General features: G+C 40.1%; 1 protein-coding gene across 1 annotated transcript in view; it reads right to left on the bottom strand.

Moving 5' to 3' along the window:
• Positions 1 to 17,546: 17,546 nt before the first annotated feature.
• Positions 17,547 to 27,180, bottom strand: part of F9 (coagulation factor IX) — a 47,220-nt gene continuing 37,586 nt past the window's right edge. The window contains exons 7-8 of the mRNA XM_049767506.1: positions 19,052 to 19,166; positions 17,547 to 18,147 (exon numbers count right to left, since the gene is read on the bottom strand). Of these exons, the coding sequence (XP_049623463.1) occupies positions 17,600 to 18,147; positions 19,052 to 19,166 (663 nt within the window). The 3' untranslated portion in view covers positions 17,547 to 17,599. The remainder of the gene's footprint in view (positions 18,148 to 19,051; positions 19,167 to 27,180) is intronic.

Below are 27,180 nucleotides of genomic sequence, written 5' to 3'. Positions count from 1 at the left end.
AGTTTATCCTGGAGAATGACCCATGTGCATTGGAATAGAATATGTATCCAGGTTTCTGGGGATGGAGTGCCCTGTACATATATATATATATATATATATATATATATATATATATATATATATATATATATATATATATATATACTGGTCCACTCTTAAGTTTCTCTTTTCAGAGTTAGTATTTTTTTTCTTGGTTTTAGCCTGGTTGACCTATCAAAGGGTGACAGGGAAGTGTTGATATCTTCCACAATTTTTGTGTTGCTATTGATAACTTATTTTAGATTTGTCAACAATTTTATTAAATATTTTTCTGATCCATTATTGGGTGTATATATGAGTGCAATTTCTTCCTGTTGTACATATCCCTAGATTAGTACAAAATGCCCATCTTTGTCCCTTACCACTTTGCTGATTCTAAAGTTTGTTTCATCTGATTTCAATATGGCCACTCCAGCTTTTTTAAGGGTGTTGTTTGCTTGGATGATTTTTCTCCAGCTTTTGATTTTGAATCTATATTTGTTCTGACTATTTAGGTGTGCTTCTTTTAGGCAGCAGAATGTTGGATTTAGCTATTTGATCCATTTAGCTACACTGTGTCTCTTAACAGGTGCATTTAGTCCATTGACATTGAGAAAGATAATTGGCATGAGATTAATGCCATCTTTGTTTAGAAGTTTGGTGTGAATGTTGGTCAGTCTTGTCTTAAAGTAGACCTTTCAGGTTTTTATTTAAGGCTGGTTTTGAGTCTGCAAACTTTCTGTGCCATTGTTTATCTGTGAAGCTATGTATGCTTCCTTCAAACCTGAAATTGAGTCTGTCTGGGTGCAGTATTCTAGGCGAAGCATTCATTTCACTAAGTTTTTTCACTATATCCAACCACTGCCTTCTGGCCTTGAGGGTTTCTTGTGACAGGTCTGCTGTAAATCTTCAGGATGCTTCTTTGAATGTATTTTTTACTTTTTTATCTTTCTGCTTTCAGTATTCAGTCCCTTCCTGTGGGGTTCATCATTGTGATTCGGATGTGTCTTTGGGTGCTATTCTTCAGGACTTTGGGTGCTATTCTTCAGGTCTTTATTAGCTGGTACTCTTCTGGCATGCAGAATTTGGTTGCTTGCAGTTTTATCTCTGGGAGTTTTTCTGCAATGATGTCCTTGACTACTGATTCTTCCTGGGGAGAATATATATATATATATATAGTTTGAAAATAAGTTTGCTAAAACATTCTTATAATAAACACTATTGATAAGAGTCTATAGTATCCAAGTTCCTTTTCCATCTACTTCTGTGGACCAAGAGATTAGAACATTTTTCAGACATAATTTGAGAATAAATTGCTACATAATATATACAATAAAACATCATAGCAATTGAGAAACATTCACTAGGATAGCTGAGGACTCTCAAAACTCTAACATGCATTTCCCCAGAAGTGTGCAAACTAATAGTTAAGCACTAAAGTCACATACAAACTTTTTTGTTTGCAATGGGACTTAGAACAAAACAATAACATCCATACAGATAAAACACAATTTAACCAGCAAGAAAATGACCGATGCAAATAGAGTCAAGAGATTTGACCTGAACCAAAGTTAAGATGCTGGAAGTTCTGAAAAACAGGTTTTCCTTTATTGGTCTTCAGCTGGTCTTGGATCCTATATCTTCTCCATCTTCACCTTTTGTGTTAGTCTGCCAAGGTCTTCTGGGCTGGAATCTGGGTTGTGGGGAATCCACTCCTCTACCCGATACCAGTCCCTTTCCAAGGAGATTTCTTTCTAGCTTTTTTTTTTTTAAAAAAACCAGTGACATCTATTTGCAGTTTGGGAGGCCATGGTCCTCAGTAAAGGCACCTCTTGTAGTGTAAAGATGGTAGACCTGAGGGGGACTCTGCCCCTATAGGTGGTGGGCCAGCTGAGTGAGGCTTGGGGATGTATTGACAGAACCTATTTCCATTGAGAGTGTATCTGCTATTTTTCATGGCTTTCTTCCAGGTCCAGATATATTAACAGCTTTTGGTCCCTTCTCTCCTTTCACAACATCAAACTCCACAGTCTCCCCATCTCCAAAGCCACACAGAAACTTCCTGGGATTGTTTCTCTTAATAGCTGTCCAGTGAACAAAGACATCTGCTTTGGTGTAGTTTCCAGATATTTGATGTAATTTCCAGATATTTAACCCTTTAACAGTGTCCAGGTCTTGGATTGCCAGCACTAACTTGTCTACCTGACTCAGTGCTTGGTGTACCAGGGTACCTTTGGTTGAGTTGTTTTCAGACTCTGCATCTACAGAGATGGTAGCTGACTTATCATTCTTGGGAGATAGGGCTTTCTCTGGTTTAGTGCCAGTTGTAAACAAGAAATTATCAGTTCTGGGAAGGCCTTTAGATAGAGAACTCATCACCACTGCGACGGCACTCTTCCCCTTTTCTGGCATATGTGCAGGAGAATCTCTAGAGTCTGGCACGTATAGATGGACCAGAGCAACATGAAGCCATTCAGAACAGGAGCTATGTTCACCGATGTTCCAGTGAAAGGCACAGCACATGCATTCCAGATCTAGAGGACGGTCATGGTGATAATTCACCAAAGGGTCATGTCACAGTTGGCACTAGCCATCGCTGAGGTCTTCTTCTTGGGTCCAGAGTTCAAGGCAGTCCAAGGTTTGGGCCCCAGTTGTAAAATCAACCCATGAGCTGTATCTTCAGCCACAGGTGAACAAGACTGAATCAAGGTGCTCGTGAAATAATCCAGACCAAGCTGAGGGTGAAACACGTGTACTCTGGCAGTCTTCTTCCTACTATGAACCCCTTCTGCCTGCCAGAACTACCATTTATATTGAGTACAGTGAATACCCCTGAGTGGGGCAATAAACCCACCCAGGTTTACAAGTAAGACCATCTTTGTTTTCGGTGAAACCAAGTTTAAACAAAAAGATACAAACAAAACAGGATTAAACTTTGTTTTAATTAAAATAAGGTGTAACCCCACAAATATACTCCATATTTCTTCTCTAAACTCCATATCTGAGAGACTAACTAGGAGGTTGGCAGTTTTTGGGTCATCAGAGTTCATCTTCTAGGCCTGGTTTTGGCCTGCATTGTTTTCCCATTGTCATGCTTGTATTGTGGATTTTTCTATGTGTTGTGGTGGTGTTCAGTGGCTAGAAGATGAGCACAGCTGAGAAGCAAAGTGAAGTAGCCACACTCCTCTGGCTCTACCCTTTATGGGCAGGATTACTCACCTTGAAGAAAAGAGACCTCGAGAACAATGGCAGAGAAGATCAAAATCCCAGGCTGCAGGACAGCATAGAGAAGGCCCACATGTCCAGCTTTACTCTTTCCACTATCTCTATAGTCTGTTTTGTTTTTCTTGATAATCTACTCTGCTTCTTTCCAGTCCACTGAAGAAATTCAAAATTTACATACTACTAATGATCTTTCATAGCTTGGTTTACATCTCGTTTGAATAAAGAGTGAATCTATGGAGCAAAATTGAACATAATAACAATGTTTATTATTATAATATTTTAAGTGTATAATTTGTCTATATCTATCATGAAAATATACCTACCATAGTGGACTTCAAAACTTAAGTGAGCTTTAGAAAAAGATGTAGAAAATTGGTATTTATGAGTGGGTGTAAGCCAGTTCCAGGATATTGCTTATTTTGTGTTATGTGATAAATATAGTGGTAGGCCTATAAAATGCTTAATATAGTTATTTCTTAGGATATAGTAAGATTTCTGAATTATATACCCTCCATTATATAATTTGTTGCTAGTAAATCTTTTAACATTTCTATTGCCTTGTGGAAATTTATCATTGTAAAACCAAATGGATTAGCACCTTTATCTTCCATCCAACAGTGGTCAGTCACAGAGAAAGTAAAAAACATATACAAGGATTGTTCAAGCTTCAGAGTCAACTGAGCCATCAATGATCTCACTGGCTGGCCACTTATTCAATACAATCAATGAATTTATTCCCCATTCTGGATTTCAATATTGAAGTTGTTGTTTAAACTAATAGAGACATTAAAAACAGTAAGCAAAAAAATTCAAAACATCAAAACATCAAAATCCAAGAAGGACATTAAAAGCAGAGGCTTGGATATTTCGATAGTCAATCATCAGGCATCCTTAAGATTTAGAGTAGTGTTCAGACAATGTATTGGATTGGACGATCTAGCTTGCCTGGAGCCTAGACTTGGTCTTGTGCCAGGAAACTTCAGGGGTCTGGTCTCTTTGTACTTAGGCCAAGGTCATTTCTTTCTATGTCCCTCATATTTTGGTGGGCCTATGCAAACAACAATTGCCACTCTAACACCATTTTTACTGTGCTCCTTTGACTCTAATCCTTAAAAAGAACTCACTTAAAATTTAAGGTTAACTTAAGCTAATATGCATGTATATGGAAATGTAAGAAAATACTATGCCTATAATGTTTAAGGACTTGCGTAAGTTTTATGGCTTTAGATTGCCTTGTGTACTGTTAAGAAATATTATAATGTGTTACAATCTGGGGACTTGAGGGACAAAGTAATTGTACATGGATTCTGTCTTATTTATCTTAATGTTCTTTGGCTGAAATTTCAAAGTTAAGATATCAGCAAGGGGACTTCTGAGAATTATGTTATGGGTGATTGTCCTTCCACTGTAACTTTACCTTGTCCTCTTTCTTTGCACCCTTGTTCTCATAATTAAAAATAAAAATTAAAAAAAACAAACAAACAAAAAAAAAGATTTAGAGTAGTGTTGTAACAACTTGCAAACTTTACCTTCCCTGATTTATTTATTTACTTTAAAATATTTATTAAGTCACTGTGATTTACAAGTTGTTCATAGCAGAGTTATTTTTGGCATGAAATGTTCCAATATCAATCCCTCCACCAGTGTACTGGTGTCTCTTTCACTCCACCAATGGCACCAAGTTTCATCACACCCCTAGCCTATCCTATTTTCAGGTATATGACAAATTTATTACATATTACTGTCTATAAAAATGTAAAGAAATTGCAAAAGAATGATCAGAAAAATATCAATAAATCAATTTTGTGATGACTTATTTTTTAACCTTTCTTAATCTATATGAGAAAAACAGTATGTACCATTAGTGCTATATTTTGGGAATGTTTTCCTGTCCTTTAAAGAGGCTCTTTTAGGGGCCAGAGAGATGGCATGGAGGTAAGAAGTTTGCCTTGCATTCAGAAGGTCATTGGTTTGAGTCCCGGCATTCCATATTGCCCCCTGAGTCTACCAGGAGTGATTTCTGAGCGTAGAGCCTGGAGTGGCCCCTGAGTGCTGCTGGGTGTGACCCAAAAACCAAAAACCAAAACAAACAAACAAAAAAGAATAAGAAGCTTTTTTAATGGTTCTTACAAAGCTGGTTTCAAGGCTATAAATTCCCTAAGGTATTGCCAGTCCATAATGTTTTTTGTAGTTCCTTCAAATCTGAATGACAACCTAGCTGGATAAAATATTCTTGGGGAGGTGTTTATTTTGTTATCTTTGTATTAAACCCTTTCATACTTTTCTGGCTCAAGTCTCATTTTATAAATCAGCTTCACATCTTATGAACTATATTTTGTTAAGTTCCTTTTTTGATCCATGCTTTCCATAGCTAAACACATCAGAGCACATGCTGTGCTTTTCCCTAAAAGAGTACACACCTTGCTTTCTTCTAAGCACAGAGAGCACTCACCCCACTTTCCCTATACCTGATAAATATCCCACTCCCACAAAAAAATAAATCGAGTTATTTCCTCTGATTTGGCTCATGGATGTTTAACTGTAAGTGCTTTATTCGCTCAGAATTTAACATTAACAGCATCATTTACATCTGGCCTCTGAAAAGTGACCTCAACACAGGGACAAAAATAGTGAGTGGGGTAACAGGTTTTCTGGGGTACTTCTGGAGAGAGAACAAAACTAGTTTGTCCTATCCAGGTCATTGTCTGTAGTGCCAATACACTTTTATTTTTCACACACTCTCTGTTGTTGGTATCATGTTTCTGTATTAAAGATCCTGGAATCTGCATATCCTACTTTGTAGTCAGGATGGTGCAGAGCGTCCTTTTGTTTCACCTCATAATTAAAGGGGCAATGCAGAGAACCCTGCCTGTCCTGTAACCAGGTCGTTGTTGTCAAGTCTTCTTAGTGTTAAGGGAAATCTCTTTTGAGCAGGTCGATGTTAGAGCAGAGGTAGGGTCGTCCATCGTAGAGGATTGCTTCCAGGTGTTGTTTTAAAAAACCTTGGATGTTTCGTAGATAGCTTCCCTGCTCAGGGGTGAATAGAGGATGCCCATTCTTCTGAGGCCTGCACCAGGTCACTATATCAATGTTCAGGGTGTAAGGTCCCATTGCACTACAAGATTTGTGTGTTCCAATCTCTATTATATAAGAACTTATTTGTATGCATAGTATTTTCCCATTTTAATGTGCTTATTCAAACAAGGAACAATGCCACATGGCGTTATTGGTGCATATGGGAGCCATAAGGACAAGTCCAACAATCCCCATGACATGAACCCCTTTATCTTTTTTTTAATATATTTTTTATTTAAGTAACATGATCATATTTGGGTTACAGTCATAACCAGAACACCCCTTTTCACCAGTGCAACATTACCCCCTCCCCCTTCCCATCCCCTGCCTATATTCGAGACAGGTATTCTACTACAGTAATTTGTTTTTAAGTTGTATTTTTTTCCTTAAAGGATAAGAGTAAAAAATATAGTAAAGGTGTGATAGTGGCAATTGCCAATGTTTGCATAGGTCCAGAAGCATGGAGAAAATGGAAAAATAAATCCTTGACCTGATTACAAAAAGGCCTCACCCCAGAAGCTTATTGGCATAAAACAGACTCTGGGTTCCAGGCATAACAGTCTATCCAACTCGAGTCATTCTCAAGGTCCCGGTGAAACTTTTTCACACTTTAGCTATTGTTGGTATCAGACTCTTATATTTAAAGACTCTGGATTCTGTGCATTTCTTTCATCGATGTCAGGGTGATGTGGAGCATCCTCTAGTTTCAGCATATCATTAAATGCGGAGCGATCTGCCCTGCATGCAGACTGCTGCTGAGTCGCCTGGATGTTGGGAGCACTCTTTGCAGTAAGTCAATGCCAAAGCAGTGGGAGGTCTTTCCTGGTAGAGGCTTGGATCCTGGTAATGTTAAAGACAATTGTGGTTGTTTCCATAGATGGTATCCATTGTTCAGGTGTGTGTGGGCAATGCCCATTCTTCTGAGGCCTGAGGCAAATCATTATGCCAATGTTCAGGAACCCCTTTATCTTTATGAGGTCAGTCTTGAGCCACTTTATGGTTATCAATGTGGAGAAACTATACAGTGCAGCATTTCTGAACATTTAAGAAAGACAGCATTCTGGAGATTGCTGTGTCAGCAAGCTTTTTGAGATTAGGATCTCATATTTATTTATTTATTATTTTTAATAAATTTATTTAAATAAATGCATCATATAGTTGACATAACTGATCATAGTACATTTGTTTCAAGATGACCAAAAGTAAAGTTATTAAAAATAGAGAATAGAAAGAAAAACTAATAAAATGGAAGAGAAAGGAAAGAGAAAAGTTCAGTAGCAAGTATATTTGTAAAAATTATTTTATCAGCAATAAACTCATTAAAGGTACAGCAGAAGGTTTAGTAAGCTCTTTTTTAAGGATGAGTTAAAGAAAAAGAGTAAAAAATGTGTGAGAGTGGCAATTGTTTTTGTTTGCATAGGCTCAGCAAAATATGGGGGAAATAGAAAGAAAAAGCTTTGGCCTAAATCCAAGGAGACCTTACCCCTGAAGTATTCTGGCATAAAGCCAACTCTGAGCTCCAGTCAGGATGATGTGGAGTGTCCTCTAGTTTCACCTCACCATTAGAGGACAATGAGGAGAGCCCTGTCCTGAAAGCAGGTTGTTGCCTTTGCTAAGTCATCTGGGTGTTAAAAGGACTGACCCTCTTTAGAGTAAGTCAATGCCAGGGCAGCAGTAGGGTCTTCCCTGATAAAGGTTTGATACCTGGTGATGTTATACTATCATGGTTGTTTCTGTAGATGGTATCCATGGTTCAGGGTAAATGGACAATGACTGTTCTTCTGAGGCCTAACCCAAGTCATTATGACAATGTTCAGGGTGTGAGGCCCCACTGCATTACAAAATTTGTTTGTTCCTATATCTATTAGTTAAGAACTTATTTGCATATGTAATATTTTCCCATTTTAATGTGCCTATGCAAAAAAGGAACATTGCCACATGGTAATATTGGTTCATATGGGGGCCGAGGGAACAAGTCCAACAATCCCCATAACTTGGTTCTAACATAAATTCTAAACAGAGAGACTTTTCTACCAGAATTCCTTATTGAACAGATCACAAGAAATAAACAATGGGGAAAATTGTTGCTATAGAAGAAGATATTCAATAAAGGTTATACCTGTTAAGGGAATGCATCTAACATTCAAATGAGATATACATGTCACTTTTAAGTCTTTAGAACTAGTTAGGACGGGTGTGTGTAAAATCCGGAGCACCACTTTGATCTGTGGTTTGGCCTTGTGGAGTCTGAGAAATGGCTCCCAACTGTCCCGTATCAGGAAATGCTCTCCAGCAGGAGACTTCTCAGAAACCAAGTCTGGTAGCAATCAAAAGTCCACAGTGAAGGGAGGTGGAGGAAAGGAGGCCGTTGAGAGTAAATCAATAGCAATAGAGTATTGTTTTTTTCTTGGGCTGAGAGTCAATCTTTTCACTTTAGGTGCTGGTTGGCACCTGGCTTGAGTGGGGATAATGATCTGCTTCACGAGAAGCCAAGAACTGAGGGTAAAAAGGGTTAGATGTGGGGTAATGGCAGGAGGGTTGAGGAAGTAGAGGACTAGAAATGAGCTTGTAATGTGATGAGCAAAGGGGGGCGGTGAAGGACAGTATACAACATAGGCATTCTGTATATTGCAAATGTACATTAAACAGACCTGTACGCTTAAGCACATATATCATCAGACACTAAGGATCAAGCCATGGGTTACAATAAAAAAGCTGACCCAAATTAAAAAGGACAAAATGCTTAAAAATAAAATAAGATAAGATAAAGCCAGCAAGTTTGATATAAAGGTTTTCCTTTTTCTAGGCCAGTGATGCTTCGTGAAGATAGACTATACCGAAGAGAGGCTTCATGGATTAGATTGTGTATAGGGCCTTTCTAGAACAAAATCATAGTGTTTGAGTTTAGAAAGTGAAGTGAAATGGTAATGAGCACTCACGTGGAGTCAATACCATGAAATAGACATATGTCATAGAGGACATTGGAAAGACATTGGTATGGCAAACACATATACTCATGTGCATATATTGGCATACACTGGGGATAAATCCATGAGTTACAATTGAAAAACTGATCTAGGTGCAGTGATAAAGGACACTTTTTTTAAAAGAAAATAGTAGACAGAGGCATAGCTGGGCTCAGACCACTCCACATGCCAGGATTTCTGGGTCTTTGACTGGTATGTTGGGGGCTCTGGGCAGGACAGCTAGCCACAGGTCCCCTGGGCTGAACTCCTAGTCCAGGGGGCCAAGATCCCCCCAAACCTGGTGGGTCTTCAGGGCCACGCCTGGTTAATCGGGCCCTGGGGGGAGGGGGGGAGAAATCCCGCCCTATGCATCCCAAAACTACAGAGGCATAGCTGGGCTCAGACCACTCCACATGCCAGGATTTCTGGGTCTTTGACTGGTATGTTGGGGGCTCTGGGCAGGACAGCTAGCCACAGGTCCCCTGGGCTGAACTCCTAGTCCAGGGGGCCAAGATCCCCCCAAACCTGGTGGGTCTTCAGGGCCACGCCTGGTTAATCGGGCCCTGGGGGGAGGGGGGGGAGAAATCCCGCCCTATGCATCCCAAAACTACAGAGGCATAGCTGGGCTCAGACCACTCCACATGCCAGGATTTCTGGGTCTTTGACTGGTATGTTGGGGGCTCTGGGCAGGACAGCTAGCCACAGGTCCCCTGGGCTGAACTCCTAGTCCAGGGGGCCAAGATCCCCCCAAACCTGGTGGGTCTTCAGGGCCACGCCTGGTTAATCGGGCCCTGGGGGGAGGGGTGGAGAAATCCCGCCCTATGCATCCCAAAACTACAGAGGCATAGCTGGGCTCAGACCACTCCACATGCCAGGATTTCTGGGTCTTTGACTGGTATGTTGGGGGCTCTGGGCAGGACAGCTAGCCACAGGTCCCCTGGGCTGAACTCCTAGTCCAGGGGGCCAAGATCCTCCCAAACCTGGTGGGTCTTCAGGGCCACGCCTGGTTAATCGGGCCCTGGGGGGAGGGGGGGAGAAATCCCGCCCTATGCATCCCAAGACTACAGAGGCATAGCTGGGCTCAGACCACTCCACATGCCAGGATTTCTGGGTCTTTGACTGGTATGTTGGGGGCTCTGGGCAGGACAGCTAGCCACAGGTCCCCTGGGCTGAACTCCTAGTCCAGGGGGCCAAGATCCCCCCAAACCTGGTGGGTCTTCAGGGCCACGCCTGGTTAATCGGGCCCTGGGGGGAGGGGGGGAGAAATCCCGCCTTATGCATCCCAAAACTACAGAACCTTACTGTTATGTTACGTTTTACGTATCCAGAATCTTTATTTTGTATCGTGCCCTTTCCCACATCCCTACAAAGCTCTTTTTTATTCCTTTACTCTCTATCCCCCCCAAACCTCTCTAATCTACATTACTCTTTTTAATCAGTAGTGTACAAGCGTTATCACAGACCAAAGCCGTGCATTGTGTGTAACAACCCCAAACTGTTTCAAGATACATAAAATGGACACGTATTTCTTTAGAATATTTTGTTTTTTTTCTCTGACAGCTATAATTCTTACTAAATGTTGTCTTATATAGTGACGATTCTAACCGCTTTTCATCTTCTCTTTTTGAGCTGTTTAACAAGGAATCTTAGAGAAAGAGTCCCCCAGATTAATGCTTATGATTGAACCATAATTGTTCTTATCACCCCCTTATGGGCCAAGAACACCACGTGGCATTGCTCCTTTTTTGCATAGACACATTAAAATGGGAAAATACTATACATATAAATAAGATCCTATCTAATAGAGATTGGTACAGACAAATCTTATAGTGCAAAGGGACCTTACACCCTGAACATTGACATAACGACCTGGCACAGACCTCAGAAGAAAGGGCATTTCCCTGAACCAGGGAAGCCATCCACAAAACATCCAGGCTGGTCTATAGCATCACCTGGAAGCAATCCTCTACCAAGGAAGACTCTACACTGCTCAGACTTTGTCCTGCTCAAAAGAGACTTCCATTAACACTGAGAAGACTTAACAACAACAACGATTTGCTTACAGGACAGGGCTCCCTGCATTGCCCTTTGATTGTAAGGTGAAACCGGAGGACGCTCCACATCCTGACTTCAATGTTGGATATACAGATTCCAGGATCTTAAATACAGAAGCTTGATGCCAACAACAGAGACTGTGTGAAAAATATAAGTGTGTTGGCACTACAGACAATGTCTTGGATTGGACGATCTAGCTTGCCTGGAGCCTAGAGTTGGTCTTGTGCCAGGAACCTTCAGGGGTCGGGTCTTTTTGTATTTAGGCCAAGGTTATTTCTTTCCATGTCCCTCATATTTTGGTGGGCCTATGCAAACAACAATTGCCACTCTAACACCATTTTTGCTGTGCTCCTTTGACTCTAATCCTTAAAAAGAACCCAGTTAAGATTTGAGGTTAACTTAAGCTAATATGCATGAATATGGAAATGTAAAAAAAATGCTATGCCTGTAATGTTTAAGGAGTTATGTAAGTTTTATGGCTTTAGATTGCCTTGTGTACTGTTAAGAAATATTATAGTGTGTTACAATCTTAATGTTCTTTGGATGAAATTTCAAAGTTGGGATATCAGCAAGGGGACTTCTGAGAATTATGTTATGTATTGTCCTTCCACTGTAACTTTACCTTGTCCTCTTTCTTTGCATCCTTGTTCTCATAATTAAAAATAAAAAAAATTAAAAAAAAGAAAATAGTAAATAAGATAAAAGAAAAGAAAAAGAAAGAATATATATATATATAAATGTGGCTAGTCTGGTGTAATGGTTTCCCATTTTCTATACCAAACATGGTTAGTGATGGTTAACTTTACTGAAGAAAGGCTTCATGGATTAAATTTCATATAGATCATTTTTAAAAACAATCATAATTTTCAAGTCTAAAAGGCTAAGTGATATGCTAGTAGGCCCTGTATGTGAAGTTTATACCATGAAGTACTGTCCAGTGAGTCTTGAGCATATTGTTTCCTTTCCTAAAAGCATTCTAAGGTCCTATGATATCCTGTTAAACTATCTATACTCCTCCGTGCAGCTTTGAGAATGTAGGCTGATGGAAAGAAAAGTTGCCAGCAACTTTCCCAAGCCTTGTGCTGGGTGGGGGTTGGAGAAGGCCTGGGGTCCCCTTTAAAGTCCTCCTGGCACCCCTGAACCTCACTGAACCCCTGGGTGGTTGCCCAGGGATGGCCCTGGAGTCTAGGAGGAAGTAGGGGGAAGTCTGTTGGGGGCAGCAAGAGCCTCATAGCCCCATTTAAGCTTGGTGGAAGGCAATTAGCATGAAGCTTCTCAGTTTTCCATGTCAGACCCCAGGCCTTCCCCAACCCCCCACCCACAAAAGGGACAGGCTTGGGGAAGAGGCTGGCGAACTTCTGGCTCCCAGCTCACTACGGAACTTGTTTTGTTCTGGGAGCCAGAGGCTTTTGCCAGCAAGAGGATCTCATATTTAACATGACAATGAAGCATCCTTTTGAAAAGATCCAGACATATCCTTTCTTATTTAGATTTTCTCCAGTAAGAGGCAAGGCTCTCCTCCAGAGTAAAATTATGAGTCTAGGAGTTGTAAATGTCATGGCTATCCTATGAGGGTATAGATAAAGGTCTTAATTCTGTCCTATAAGCTGCTGGATTTATAATTATGAGGTTGGGTCACAATTCAAGGAGCTGGAGTGCATATTTTGCATGAGGGAGCCTTAGGTTTCATCTCCAGAATGACATGGTTCCCCAAGCATCATGGCAGGATTGTCTTTTTCAGAAAAAAATAAAAGGAAAAAAAGAAAGAAAGGGGCTGGGAGCCTGGGAATGGTTCTGTGGCAAAATATGACAACTTAGTACTTGTGCAGTTATGCTGATACCTACTTTTGCTGAGCACAGTCTGCTTCTCAGTTGTCTGGGACCCCAGTAGTGTACACCATGGCTAGGCAGGTTTGAGCACCACAGCTAGAAATGTGGATTATCCCTGACAAATGTGGATTATCCCTGACAAGCAGTGCAACTAAAACATGCAGGAGTGCTATAACAAAACATGCGTGTGATGCCCATTCATCAGAAAGACAACAGGGATGAATGACAGAGATGGTGGTTGTTTAAGCGGATCCACCAGCTATTCATCTTCTCTGATTACTTTACCTGTAATCTTAACCTCTAGGTTGGAATTAATTCCAAATCTTGAGATACTCCACACCCCAAGGACAAGAAGAAAGGACTGCCTTGGGAGTCATAGAGGAGAAAATGAACAGTAATCAGTGTGCCTGGATTGGTTTGAAAGAGCCAGGTTTCCCCCAATCTTTAGCATGCTGTGACTTTTCAATGCCTCCAGAGTTTGAGGAATAGGTTGCCTTTATAACTTTAACCATGGGAATGTTCAGATTCCAAAAGAGTCCAGATGTGTATTGCTCAGACAAGCCCTTAAGCAGCTGTAATCAAATTCCTAGCCTTGGGCCCGGAGAGATAGCACAGCAGCGTTTGCCTTGCAAGCAGCCAATCCAGGACCAAAGGTGGTTGGTTCGAATCCCGGTGTCTCATATGGTCCCCCGTGCCTGCCAGGAGCTATTTCTGAGCAGACAGCCAGGAGTAAACCCTGAGCACCGCCGGGTGTGGCCCAAAAACCAAAAAAAAATCCTAGCCTTGCACAACTTCACGACAGTGGGAGCATCCCAGCATCATGGACCTTTGAAGCTTTCCTTCACTCCAACCAACACTTGGCAGAAAAGCCTTTTGGCTGTCTGGGCTGCTCACATCTTATCCGGTTGCAGTTCACTTGCAGTATAAGTCACATATAGCTGTGTGCAATACACACAGTGGCAATGACCACAGTGGCCATGTTAACTACAATGACTGTGTGCCCAAATGATACCAACGATTTGGCCCTAAATATCGAATGGCATGCTGTAAGGTCCAGTGCGTGCAAGTAGGTTAAAAGCTAGACACCAGCATTTCAGCCTCATTTTGAATTCACAAAGTAACTGCTATGAGGTGGGAAATCCAGCTTTGCTTGCCAGGCTTCAGGTTGCTCTTCCTCTTCTTTTTTTATTGGGGTGGGGGCGGTCTGGGCCACACTCGGTGACACTCAGGGGTTATTCCTGGCTGTGCATTCAGAAATCGCCCTTGGCTTGGGGGACTATATGGGACGCCAGGGGATCGAACCACTGTCTGTCTTAGGTTAGCGTGTTAAAGGTTGCTCTTCTTGATGAAGTCATCCATCGGTCAATTACAGCAGGACTAGGGGATATCCAGGAAGATTTAAGTTCTAGGTGGGATGAAATGACTGTCACCAATGCAGAAAGCCTCAGCTGCCTGAACAGATCCAGATACTGTACTAGTGGAAAACACATTTCTTTCGGAATATGGAAATGGCCACCTGAAGTCAGTTTGGACTTGTCCGTTGTGCTTATTACTTTGAGCCTTGGCCTCATCTTGACCTCAATTTCCTCCTCTGTTCAATGAGCAGAGATGTTTGGATGGTGTCAAATGGGCCCTTCACAGCTCGGATTGAACTGCAAACACTCATAAGTTGCTTAGAAATGATAAGAAAGTATTGTGGGGAACTGATCTGTCTCTTGTTAGAGAAAAAAATTGGACAATATTTAGTACCTGTCATCCGAAAGCCACTGATATGCAGAAGACCCCAAAGCAATCATATCTCAACACAAGTCAAAAGGACTCCGTTGTAAAAACATGCTTTTCTCCACTCAGCAAGCATTCTGTTTTAATCTGTCACTTCCAATCTTGCAGCAGCATGTTTTTCACCTGTAGGTTAAGTGGCTACAGCAATCTGGAGAGCACTAATGATTTTTTGACGACATCTGCAAACTCCCTAGGTTGAATCTAGTGAGAATCTGGCTCGGAAACTGCTAGCTTAAAGGCCCCAAAGGCCCTTAAAGGCTTGAAGGCCCTAAATGTTTAGTGGTGACACTATGAAACAGGTGGCTCTGGATGAATTCAGTCCTTTTTAAGCTAATGATGAAAAGGATAACAGTGGATGGAGATGTATGGGCCTCAGAGCTCCTCCTCTGCCACCAAGAAGACCAATCACAGGAGGTGTAAGGCCACTTCCCCATGGCTGCCTTTGTAAAGAATGGTCTCCATGGCAACAAGTGGCTCACTTTCTGTGCTGGGACTAGACACCTTTAGTAATTCAAATGTGAAGCAACCTGTTTTCATGCATGAATTAGTATTCTCCCTAAATCTAAGACAGACTATAATATCTCACTCTTTTCCTCCTGTTGCTAATAATAAGGAAACAGATTTCTTTCCTTTGTTCATAGGACTTCAATCCTACACTATTTTTAAATAAGTATTGCCTCTATTCAGGATAGTCAGTCTAGAGCTTATTCTTACCCTGGAAGAAACAGATTCAAACTCAACCATCCTTTATTTAGTAGTTGTGTGGCACTGCAGATGTAACCAACAAGTTATAGCCTCTCTCCCACTCCCAAGCAAGTTTCGTTCATTACTTAATTTAATTTAGGATGAATAAATGTGAGTTACAATTGAATGGACATTTTATTGTTTGGCACACAGTGATCACACTCTGAATATTTTGTTAAATAAAGGAATGAAAGAATATGAACTCATAGACTCTCAAGGTCAAGAAAGGGCTCTTGAGGCTCATCCTGTCAAACTTTTATTATGCAAATGAAAAAAAAAACACCAAAGCTCACAATGTGGAATGATTTATCCAAGCCAAATTCAAAGCTATTTAGACTCCATTCTGTTTCAGGTGATTCCAGACCATCATTATCTTTGGGATATAGCACATAATCTAATGTAATAGTTGGGGTGGGGGCTTCTGAGAGGGGTTGTGTTGTGTTTGAACACTCTGCTGAGTGTTCTGCTGAATGTTTCATTTGGGAAGCTTCTCTGTGAATTATTCAAGAAAAAATATTTTGGGAAATTTAAAAATAAGTTTATTGATGCTTATATTTGAGGAACTTATGTAAGACAGTCTTAACTAAAATAATTGGAAAGAAATCAGCAACAGTGAGACTTGAGTCCGGGTAAATTGAGGACTTCTAAGAGCAGCTTGCCTGGTGGGGGACAAAATGGTGCTCCAAACATGATTTTGACAGTTATTCCACCTGCACTCAAATATAGAATGATTACTGGGTAGCAACCAAATTCCCCAAAAGCCAGAGTATGAAGCAAGGTATTTGATTCATAAAGAGAAAACTCTACTAGAACCAAATCTCTGTTATGGATGGTCAGCAAACATCTAGAAAATTCAATGAAGATCATCTAAATATTACCACAGAAGTGGTTTGATGAGTATGAAACCAGACAGAGGGAGATGCCTGGGTCATTAGAATGACTCATATCTCCAGAATCAATTTTATGCCTTGGGGGCTGGGTAATATCCATAGACAACACTAGACTATTTCTTCCTGTAGGAACTACTAGTTGGCTGTTAGATGCTCATGTTCTCTTTTGGAGCCTAGTGCTAGTGCTAGCTCTGCAATGAACTATGTAAAAATCTTTCGATATGGATGATGTTTTTTATTTAAACAACTTTATTACATACATGATTGTGTTTGGGTTTCAGTCATGTAAAGAACACCACCCATCACCAGTGCAACATTCCCATCACCAATGTCCCAAATCTCCCTCCTCCCACCCAACCCCCGATGGATGATGTTTTGATGGTAGAAGCAAGAAAAATATGAAACATGAGATTCTACTAAGGGTGGAGATGTAGGGAATCAGCAGAGTCAAGTTGTCCCATTATCCTGATGACAGGGCAAAGAATTTTTCTGTTTTTTTTTTTCCAGAATCAAACCTATTGGAACAGTTGTGCTTTTCTGTCACACTGTTTCACTAAGGATTGCATTTTCTGGTTTTTTGTCCAGAATCAAACCTATTGGAACAGTTGTGCTTTTCTGTCACACTGTTTTACTAAGGATTGCATTTCCTATTCTTTCTTTTTGTGTGGTTTTTGGGTCACACCCGGCAGTGCTCAGGGGTTTCTCCTGGCTCCAGGCTCAGATATTGCTCCTGGCAGGCATGGGGGACCATATGGGACACCGGGATTCAAACCAATGACCTCCTGCATGAAAGGCAAATGCCTTACCTCCATGCTATCTCTCCGGCCCCTGCATTTCCTATTCTACTTACTGTTGTATAGATGATTTCTAGACAGACTCCTTCCCATAAAGAGAAAAAACAGTAGTTATAAAGAATAAAGGCATATAATGTGTGAATTCAATTCTAAAGAATGACACATCATTAATAAGGGACCCAATGAATTTCTTATTTCAACCTTGGAAATACACTCTTCTTTAAGTGAGTTTTGTTTTTTCCTTAATCCAGTTGACATAGCGAGATACTTTAGTATATATACCATATTTTCCTTTCAGTGCACACTCTTCACCCCAGCTAATAATACCTGTTAAGAAACTGGTGCCTTCCACCTCAGTAACATGGGGTCCCCCACTATCTCCTTGGCACGAATCTTTACCTCCCTCATGGTATCCAGCACAGAACATGTTATTAAAAATGGTGAACTTGGTGGACCTAAGGCATGTGGCACGGTCGACAAGTGGGACTTTAAGATACTGAAGAACAGTTGCTGATCTTCCTTTGTGGAAAACTTTCCCCCAGCCACTCACGTAGCCATATCCAAACTTGAGGAAGATGTTGGTGTACTCTTTGTCAGCAACGCAAACAGGTGTTACATAGCTGTTGAATATTAAAGGTTTGTCCAATTCCAGAAGGGCAATATCATGGCTGTACTTATTAATCGTTGCATTGTAGCTGTGGTGAGGAATAGCTCGAATCACGTTTCGTGTTTGCTCTGTATTTTCTATCTTCTCGGTGTTATGTTCACCTGTTGGAAGCAGATATCTTTTCATGTCAGTCTTTCTCATAACGAAACCCATTTTCCAATTGTTTACCCAGCGTCATTCACTTAGCTGCTTGCCTAGCATTTGTCTATTGAAAATAAATTCCTCATTAGCTGCAAGTAGTCTTGCACATAAAGTTAGATATTTTCCCAAGTATCCACTCAGAATCGCTGAATTAACTGGCAGCATAATGTCAAACATCTTAATGGTATATTTTCATAAGAGATCAGGCAGACATTTCAAACCAAGAAAATCAACAGATCAAATTCACCCTGGGTCTCCTATGTTGTTACACGTCATATATTATCTACAAGTAATAACAAATCTACTTGTCATAGATGATCTAGACTTTTCCAGTTTCAGGGATATTTTCGACTCTCTTTTGAAACATAGATAATAAAGATTTTCATACAAATGCTATAGCTGAGGTTTTTTTTTTTGTTTTTGTTTTTGTTTTTTTTTTTTTTTACAGATGCTGCCAGACACAAATATATAAACTATAGTGATACAACACAAATTTGGGGAACATAGAGCAAATGGGCAAATGAAGACATCAACAAATAATTGTGGCCCACTGAGGTGAGTGCAAATATGGGACTACCAAAGTGTATGGGAGATTGGAGAATGAGTAAGTAGGTTTTGAAATTCTTGATCTTCTGCAGATCCAGAGAGACAGCTAAGGTGCTTGCCTTGCATTCTCTAGACCCAAATGAATCTTGGCATCACTTAAGGTCCATTGAGTAGTGCCAGGGAACACTCCTATTCACTACCATGTGGCTTAATCCTCCCCCCAAAATATGCTTATTCTGATTCTATCTGATTCTATGTTTGAAATGTGATATACCAACTATCTATATCTGTTGCAGATAAAGATCATTTTGTAGTTACCTGCAACCACAGTAATTTTGACATTAGGTTCGATGCAATGTGCTGCAGTTACGACCCACTTTTCATTAATGATGGAACCTCCACAGAAGGCTTCGACGTCACCCTTCAAAAGAACCTACAGAAACAAAATTGTGAATCTTACTACAGAATTAGTGTGCCATGTGTGCTGGTTATAGGAGTGGGTAAAAAGTTGGCTTCTTGCTGCTGGCAGAACTGGAGTGTTTCTGGAAAGTGTCAGCTTTGCAGATGAATTAGTGTTGCTGGAGCATAATCAACAAAGCCATTTCTGTAACGATGCTGAAGAGAAGATGCAATGAGAGCCTGAGAAAAATCGAGATGAGGCAAGTATGAAAGACTTCATTTTGGCGGTGTGTGGTCTGTCAGTTCCTTTTTCAGGTGAGTCAGATTCTACTCTTTCATGAATAGCAGGTACCTTCAGAAACACTCAGATAACAGCTTGAAATCAATACTTATGTAGCTTTAGTCCCCACATGCAGAAATCTTGCTACCGATTATATGAGAAAACAAACACACACACATACGCACATACTGATTTTTCTAGGTCTTTTCAAGCACTTTCCAAACTGGAAAAATCATGAAATAAGACCTATGGTGTCCATAAAGGGTATACCCGGGATATTCGGACATTGAGGGACCTTTTTTATTTCTTCCATGCTCCTCTAACTAAATTTTTCTTCTTTTGACTATCCTACCTTTGCTATTAAGGTTTTTACTTAGCTGGTTCTAATTTGGGGACAAAGTAGATAAAGGTGTTTGGGTGCTGTGTTGAGCTTTGGACATATTGATTTTTTTTTGTTTTAGGGCCACACCTGGAGGCGCTCAAAAATTGTTCCTGGCAGATTCGGGGGACCATAGGAAATGCCAGGGATCAAACCCGGGTCTGTCCCAGGTCAGCCGTGTGTAAGGCAAACAACCTATTGCTGTGCTATCGCTCCGGCCCCAACCTTGGAAATATTAAAAAAACAATAACAACAGGTCAATCCGTTTTTCCCTGTATGTTCACTGCTTAGAGTGGATATGCACATTTTCACCATCTCATTACCTTTGGGAATTTCACTTCTCGAAAGAGCAAAAGGGCTTTTCATTCCTAGCTCCGTGGAGACAGCTGAGAAGTGTGAACGCTAGAGGGCGCAGTCAACATTTGGTTTTCCCTTTGTAGGAACCCACTAGCGAGGCCCTTTGACTACAGCACAGGCAGCTCCAGGCATAACCCCAGCTTGAAGGGCTAAAACCTTTATGTGTGAACGTGAGAAGTCCTTTGAAGCACATTCAAAAGGACTGAGGGAGGGTAAGAGAGTGGAGTGGGGGGCTGGACACTGAGACAAACGTGGAGAGATGCTGTAGAGGGTGTGACACTGGAACTTTTATGCAGGAATCTCTGCCATTAACAATATTATTAATCATGCTGCCTATTAATCGTGAGCACCTACCAAGTTCGAGACCAGGGATCAGAGGCATCCTAGAGAATTAGTGGGGCTGCCTCATTGTCTGCCTCCCTCAATTATACCATCTATCTATACTCAAAGCCTCTTTTTCCAGGCTCAAGCTTCAACCTTCACAGTAGCTGTCATTATTTCTCATTTTGAAAAGATGTAAAAATCTAGAACTCACATAATAATGTAATTAAGATCAATGTACTCACTATCAAGACTTAGCAATCTTCTTAAATATTTTTGAACATTTATTGACTGTGTGTGCTCAGTGCTAAGGGTTTTAAGTACAATTGACTATCCACAACATTTTATGGAGTAAGGTTGAAACAGGTTTAAAATAAGCTAAGGTTTTGATACACCCATGACTTCCCCTAAGGGTACTCAGAAGCAACCCTGCTCTTCCCATGTTGGGTATCTCTACACGTAAGCACTTTCTTGGGGTTTGGTCTGTAATCCATTTTAGTAGAATCATTTGAGATATTTGCTATCATTTGAGATACTTGCTAAATGCTCCTGTGTGATTTTCTCTGGTTTGATAATTATTTGGTGGGTGGGATGAGACAAAAATGAAGACAACTATGAATAACTAAGTTTGAGAAATTCTGTTTTAGTATCCTAACATTAAGTGATCTTTATGTTTTCGAAGTGCTAATTCCAGACAGACCTGGTTCTACAGCTAAGGAGGTTTGGTTCAAAATGAAACTGAGTGGAAGAGGAGAAACATAAATAGGAAAGGATGGGGGCCAGGGACCAAGCGGTCTCAGGTGTTTTTGGTAGTATTAAAAAGGGCAGAACTAAATATTCAAGCCAAAGGCAATAATAATGGAATAAAGAGACCCAAACTTTAACAATCTTAACTTAAAATGGGCCTGTTATAACAGCAGGCTGTGGGGTAAACAGATGATAAGAGATGCATTTGGGGAACATTGCTGGAGGGAGGTTGATGCTGGTGGTGGGGTTGGCCCTGATTCATTGTATGTCTGAAACCCAATTATAAAGGATTTTGTAAATCACAATGTTTTAATAAAATAAAACAAATGAAAATGGGAGCGTTCCTCAAAAGCTGGAGAGGGTAGGGTGGGGTGGCGGTGGTGTTATGTTGTCAAAGACTAAATTACAAAACCTTTCCTGTTCTTTTGTGGCCTTTATCAACCCACTGTAATATTTTCAATTTTCCATTTAATATTGTGCTCCCTGAGACATGAGGATCTTTGTGAGAAGAAGAGTTTAGATCTTCACAGGGACCCTGGGGGCTGTGCACTACAGTTCACCATGCAAGCATCCTTCAGCTTATAGGTCAACTTCCTACCTGATACTGGACATATGCTCCATATCATAACGGGGGGGGGATAAAACCATTTTTAAAGTTATTTAGTTTTTGGTTTGGGGACCACAACTGGCACTTCAGGAGTGCTAGGCATTGAACATGGACTGCAAGTAAAGCAAATGCCCACTTGTTATACACTATATATGTATATATACATATATTATATACTATATATTATAACTCCAGTCTTGGATAAAGCAATCTTAATGTTGCACTGGTCCTCAGATGGAAAGGACGATAGAGGGGCAATTCCCAAAGGATTAGCACTTCCAAGCCCAGATGTACTCAGTGACCAAAAAGGAGCTTACCTTTCCCCACCCTTACCCAGTCACCCTACACATATGTTATGACAACTCTGGAAAATGGTATTCTCTGCTAGAGATGGCATATACTTTGTGAAACAAACTCCAAAGCATTCTTGTCATGTGCACAAAGAGAGAAACCATGGAAGTTGGGTGAAGATGAGAGGTAGAATTTGCCAGGACACTGAGGCTGAAGGTGGTGATGGTAATGGAGCTGGTGAGAAGGGATGTAGGGCTAGAAACTAGGGGATCAGGGGAGTGAGAGGTCAAGAACTCAATCCCTGGAGGTGGTAAGAGGTACAATCACAGTGATTTGAGGTTCCAAGTGCTCAGTGCATGCTCCATTGTCTCATGGACTTAAGTCAAAAAACTCAATACAAAATACTGGATTTCAAATGTCTCCTTCTGAGTACAGGGCCTAGATTGAGACACAAACTCATTAACCTAACTCTGACCTACAGTGCTTTTGCTGAAAAGAAAATTAGGGCAATATTGTTCATGAAATATGCACCTGAATGATTCAGCTCAAGTAAAAGTTAAGAATTAACATGCAATGGGATATTGATGGATCTCTTTGTATTAAAGAGAGAAGGGATAAACATTTTTTTTTATCTCAATGGGCTTGTTAGGTCAGACCAAATGGTATCTATACCCTGTGGGCACAGAACTAGGATGCAGCTAGAAAAAACTGGGATACAGCTAGACTGACTTAGCCAAAGATTTGTGCTGTGATGCATCTTCTGATATTTTTGGTGGATGGCTGAGAAATATGGTTATGTTCTTTTAGGACTGAAGCACATTCTTTGCCAAAAGCCTAATTAGTTTTTAGAAATTTTAGCTAAAACTTTGGCAAGAAAAAGTCCTAAAATATATTTGCATTTGCAAGTATTGCAAATGACTTGGTTTGGGAATGTTCGCCTGGGAATCTCTGGATCATAGATAGCTATTTAAATATGAACTGTTTGGAGATGAGCTGTCTGCTTGACCAAATACTAGTTCTTGTAACACATCACTTTGAGGAATTATGGGGGAAATGAAAAATTATCTGTTCTGAGCAAGATATCTGACTTCTGATCTGTCAAACATTTTCATGCTTTTCATATCCTAATAGGGGCTTTGTATTCATTTTCCAACATGCACAGCCATACATGTGATTTACAAACTATACACCCACATATCTGTTCATGTATTTGCTCAGACCACAGGTGGAACTTTTTTTATGCTGTTATCTTCCAAACTTTTATATTTAAACCTAGATTTTCCCCTTGTTTTCATTCCCTTTTTACCTCCAGCAATACTTTGCAGCAAATTTTTTCTCCTATGCTTGGATACCAGGTTTTACTCAGATAAAAATAAAACTATTTTCTGCTATTCTGGACTACCTTATTAAATCTCCTGTGTCCTGGACCTATCATTATTCAGGATAGACCACATGCTGGCCCATAAAACATATCTCTATAAAGTCAAAAGGATAAAAATTGTACAGACTACCTTCTCAGATCACAAGGTACTGAAATTAGAAGTGAACTACAAAGGAACACAGAAAAAAACTTTAACACGTGGAAATTAAACAGCTCACTACTGAACAATCAGTGGGTCAGAGATAAAAATCAAAGAGTAAATCAAAACATTCCTGGAAAGGAATGACAATGAAGACACAGATTACTAAAATTTATCAGACACAGCAAAATTGGTACAAAAAGAAAAATTTATAGCTCTGCAAGCACATATCAGAAAGGAAGAAGAGGCTTACATAAAAAAGCTTAATTTCACATTTATAAAATTAGAAAATGATAAACAAAAGGAACCAAAAATAGGGAGGCAGAAGAAAATAAAAAGGTTTAGAGCAGACATCAATGAAGTAGAAAAACATATGAAAGATTAACAAAAACAAAAGTTGGTTCTTTGAAAAAATAAACAAGATTGATAAACCACTAGCAAAACTCACAAAGAAACAGAGTGAGAGAAACTTAATAAACTTATTTACAAATGAAAAGGGGAGATAACTACAGATATTGTAGAGAGTCAATGGGTAATCAGAGACTACTTTGAGAAACTCTATGACACTAAACATGAGAACCTAGAAGAAATGGATAGATTCTAGGGCTCTTATAATCTTCCACGGTTAAACCAGTATGATCAAGCATATCTAAACAGACTCATTACTACTAAGGAAATAAAAATGCTAATTAAAAGTCTGCCCTAAAACAAAAGCCTAGGCACAGATGGATTCATAAACAAATTCCTTCAAACCTTTCTAAAGGAAATACTACCGATACTTTTCAGGCTTTTTCATAAAATTGAAGAATCAGGAACACTCCCAAATAGTTTTTATGAAAGTAATGTCACCCTGATACCAAAACCAAAAAGAAATGCTGCCAAAAAAGAAAACTAAAGACCAATATCCCTGATGAACACAGATGCAAAGATCCTCAACAAAATTCTAACAAATAGGATCCAGCGACTCATCACGAAGGTCATACACTGAGACCAAGTAGGATTAATTCCAGGAATGCAAGGATGGTTTAACATACCTAAACAAATCAACATGATACACCATATTAACAAAAATAAAAATAAAAATCACATGATCATATATAGAGATACAGATAAAGCATTAGATAAGGTCCAACACGAAACCTTGATAAAAACTTCATCAAGATGAGAATGGAAGTAACTTTTCTCAATATAGTCAAGGCCATCTACCACAAGCCAATGGCAAATATTATTCTTAGTGGAGATAAACTGGAAGCCTTTCCTCTAAAATCTGGTACAAGACAAGGCTGCCCTCATTCACCACTCCTATTCAACATAGTGCTGTAAGTTCTTGCCATAGTGATTAGACAAGAAAAAGATATCAAGGGCATTCATATAGAAAAGGAAGAAGTCAAGCTCTCACTGTCTGCAGATGACATAATACTATATTTAGAAACCCTAAAAACTCTACCTAAAAGCTTCTAGAAACAAATTCATCAAGCAAAGAGACTAGATACAAAATAAACAGGCAAAAATTAATTGCCTTCTTGTACACCAATAGTGATAGAGAAGAAGTGGACATTAAAAATAATCCGAGGGGCTGGAGTGGTGATGCAAATGGCAGGGCATTTGTATGTATCTGCCTTGTATGTACTAAACTAGGATGGACCACAATTCAATCCCCAGCATCCCATATGGTCCCCCAAGCCAGGAGCGATTTGTGAGCGCATAGCCTGGAGTAACTCCTGAGCATCACCAGGAGTGGCCCCCAAACAAAAACAAAAACAACAATCCCATTCACATTAGTGCCACACAAACTCAAATATCTTGGAGTAAACTTAACTAAAGATGTGAAGGACCAATAAAAAACTATAAAACCTTGCTTCATGAAATAAAAGAGGACACAAGAAAATGAAGACACACACACACTACTCATGGATTGGGAGCATTATTAAAATTTCAATACTCCTCAAAGCATTATACAGATTTAATGCAAACCCTCTAAGGATACCCATAACATTCTTCAAAGAAGTGGATCAAACACTCCTGAAATTCATTTAGAACAATAAACACCTGTGAATAGCTAAATCAACTCTTGGGAAAAGGAATATGGGGGCATCATTTTCCCCAACTTTAGATTGTATTACAAAGCTATAGTCATTAAAACAGCATGTATTGGAATAAAGACAGACCCTCAGATCAGTGGAATAGACTTTAGTATTCATAGAGTGTTCCTCAGACATACAATCAATTATTCTTTGATAAAGGGGAAAGAAATGCAAAATGGAGCAAGGAAAGCCTCTTCAACTGTGGTGTTGGGACAACTGATAATGCATCTGCAAAAAAGCAAACTCATACATCCATTTAACATCATGCACAAATTTCAAAACCAAATGGATTAAAGACCTTGATATCAGATCAGGAACCATAGATATATAGAATAATATGTAGGTAAAAGACTCCACAACTTTGATACTAAAGGCATCTTCAAGGAGGAAACCATTTTCTCCAAATAAGTGGAAGCAGAGATAAATAGATGGGACTATATTAAGCTGAGAAGCTTTTGGACCTCAAAGGTTCAGTGCCTAAGATACAAAAGTGCCTAGGATACAAAAGCCACCCACAGAATGGGAGAATTTATTCACCCAATACCTATCAGACAAGGGGCTAATATCTAAGATATACAAGGTACTGACAGAGCCAAAAGTAAGTCTTGTGAACAAGTGCGGCTTCAAAACAAACAAAACAAAAACAAACAATAAAAACCTGTCTTACTCCCTGAAATCTTATGTTTATGCTGCTGATAAGGTTGTCTTTTGGTACATATTTTGAGATTTGGGCACTTTTCTTGAATGCTCAAAAATTTCATGTGAAATTTGAGTTTTGATTCAGTTTTTTTATTAAGGGTGTGTGTCAACTCTTCTGGACCTCTTCATGCTGCTACAGTTCCTACTACCCTCTTAAAGAGGATCTACTTGGGCCTGGAGAGATAGCACAGCGGCGTTTGCCTTGCAAGCAGCCGATCCAGGACCAAAGGTGGTTGGTTCGAATCCCGGTGTCCCATATGGTTCTCTGTGCTTTCCAGGAGTTATTTCTGAGCAGACAACTAGGAGTAACCCCTGAGCAACGCTGGGTGTGACCCAAAAACCAAAAAAAAAAAACGAGGATCTACTTCATGTTTCCCAGTGCTCCAGGGGCTCTGGACCCATAAGAGCCACCCAAGGGACATGATACAGGGCCAGAAGATTTGGTTTTGAGACTTTTTCTTTAAGTCCTTCATGCTATTGCTCTTGTGAAGCCTTAGGGTCATCAGGGGCCCAAATATCCTGCTGTTTCTTTAGGCCTTGGTGAGGGCTGGGGAGAGTAAGTGAAAACAAAAAGACTTCTAGGAAGTGCAAATCATAGTGTGACCTTCAACCCCAGAATCAGACTGGGAAACTGCTGCTAAGGGCAAATGAGACGTTCCGAAGGTGAACTTCATTGCTCATGGTCCCAAAGCTGGAGGCAGCGGATACCAGTAGCCTGCACCAACCTCCCACTGGTTGAGGCTATGCCCCCTGTTACTCTCTG

Source organism: Suncus etruscus, chromosome X (assembly GCF_024139225.1).
Source record: "Suncus etruscus isolate mSunEtr1 chromosome X, mSunEtr1.pri.cur, whole genome shotgun sequence".
Classification (NCBI taxonomy): Eukaryota; Metazoa; Chordata; class Mammalia; order Eulipotyphla; family Soricidae; genus Suncus; species Suncus etruscus.
Note: the sequence above shows the minus strand (reverse complement) of the source record. Positions and strands in the feature narration are given on the sequence as shown.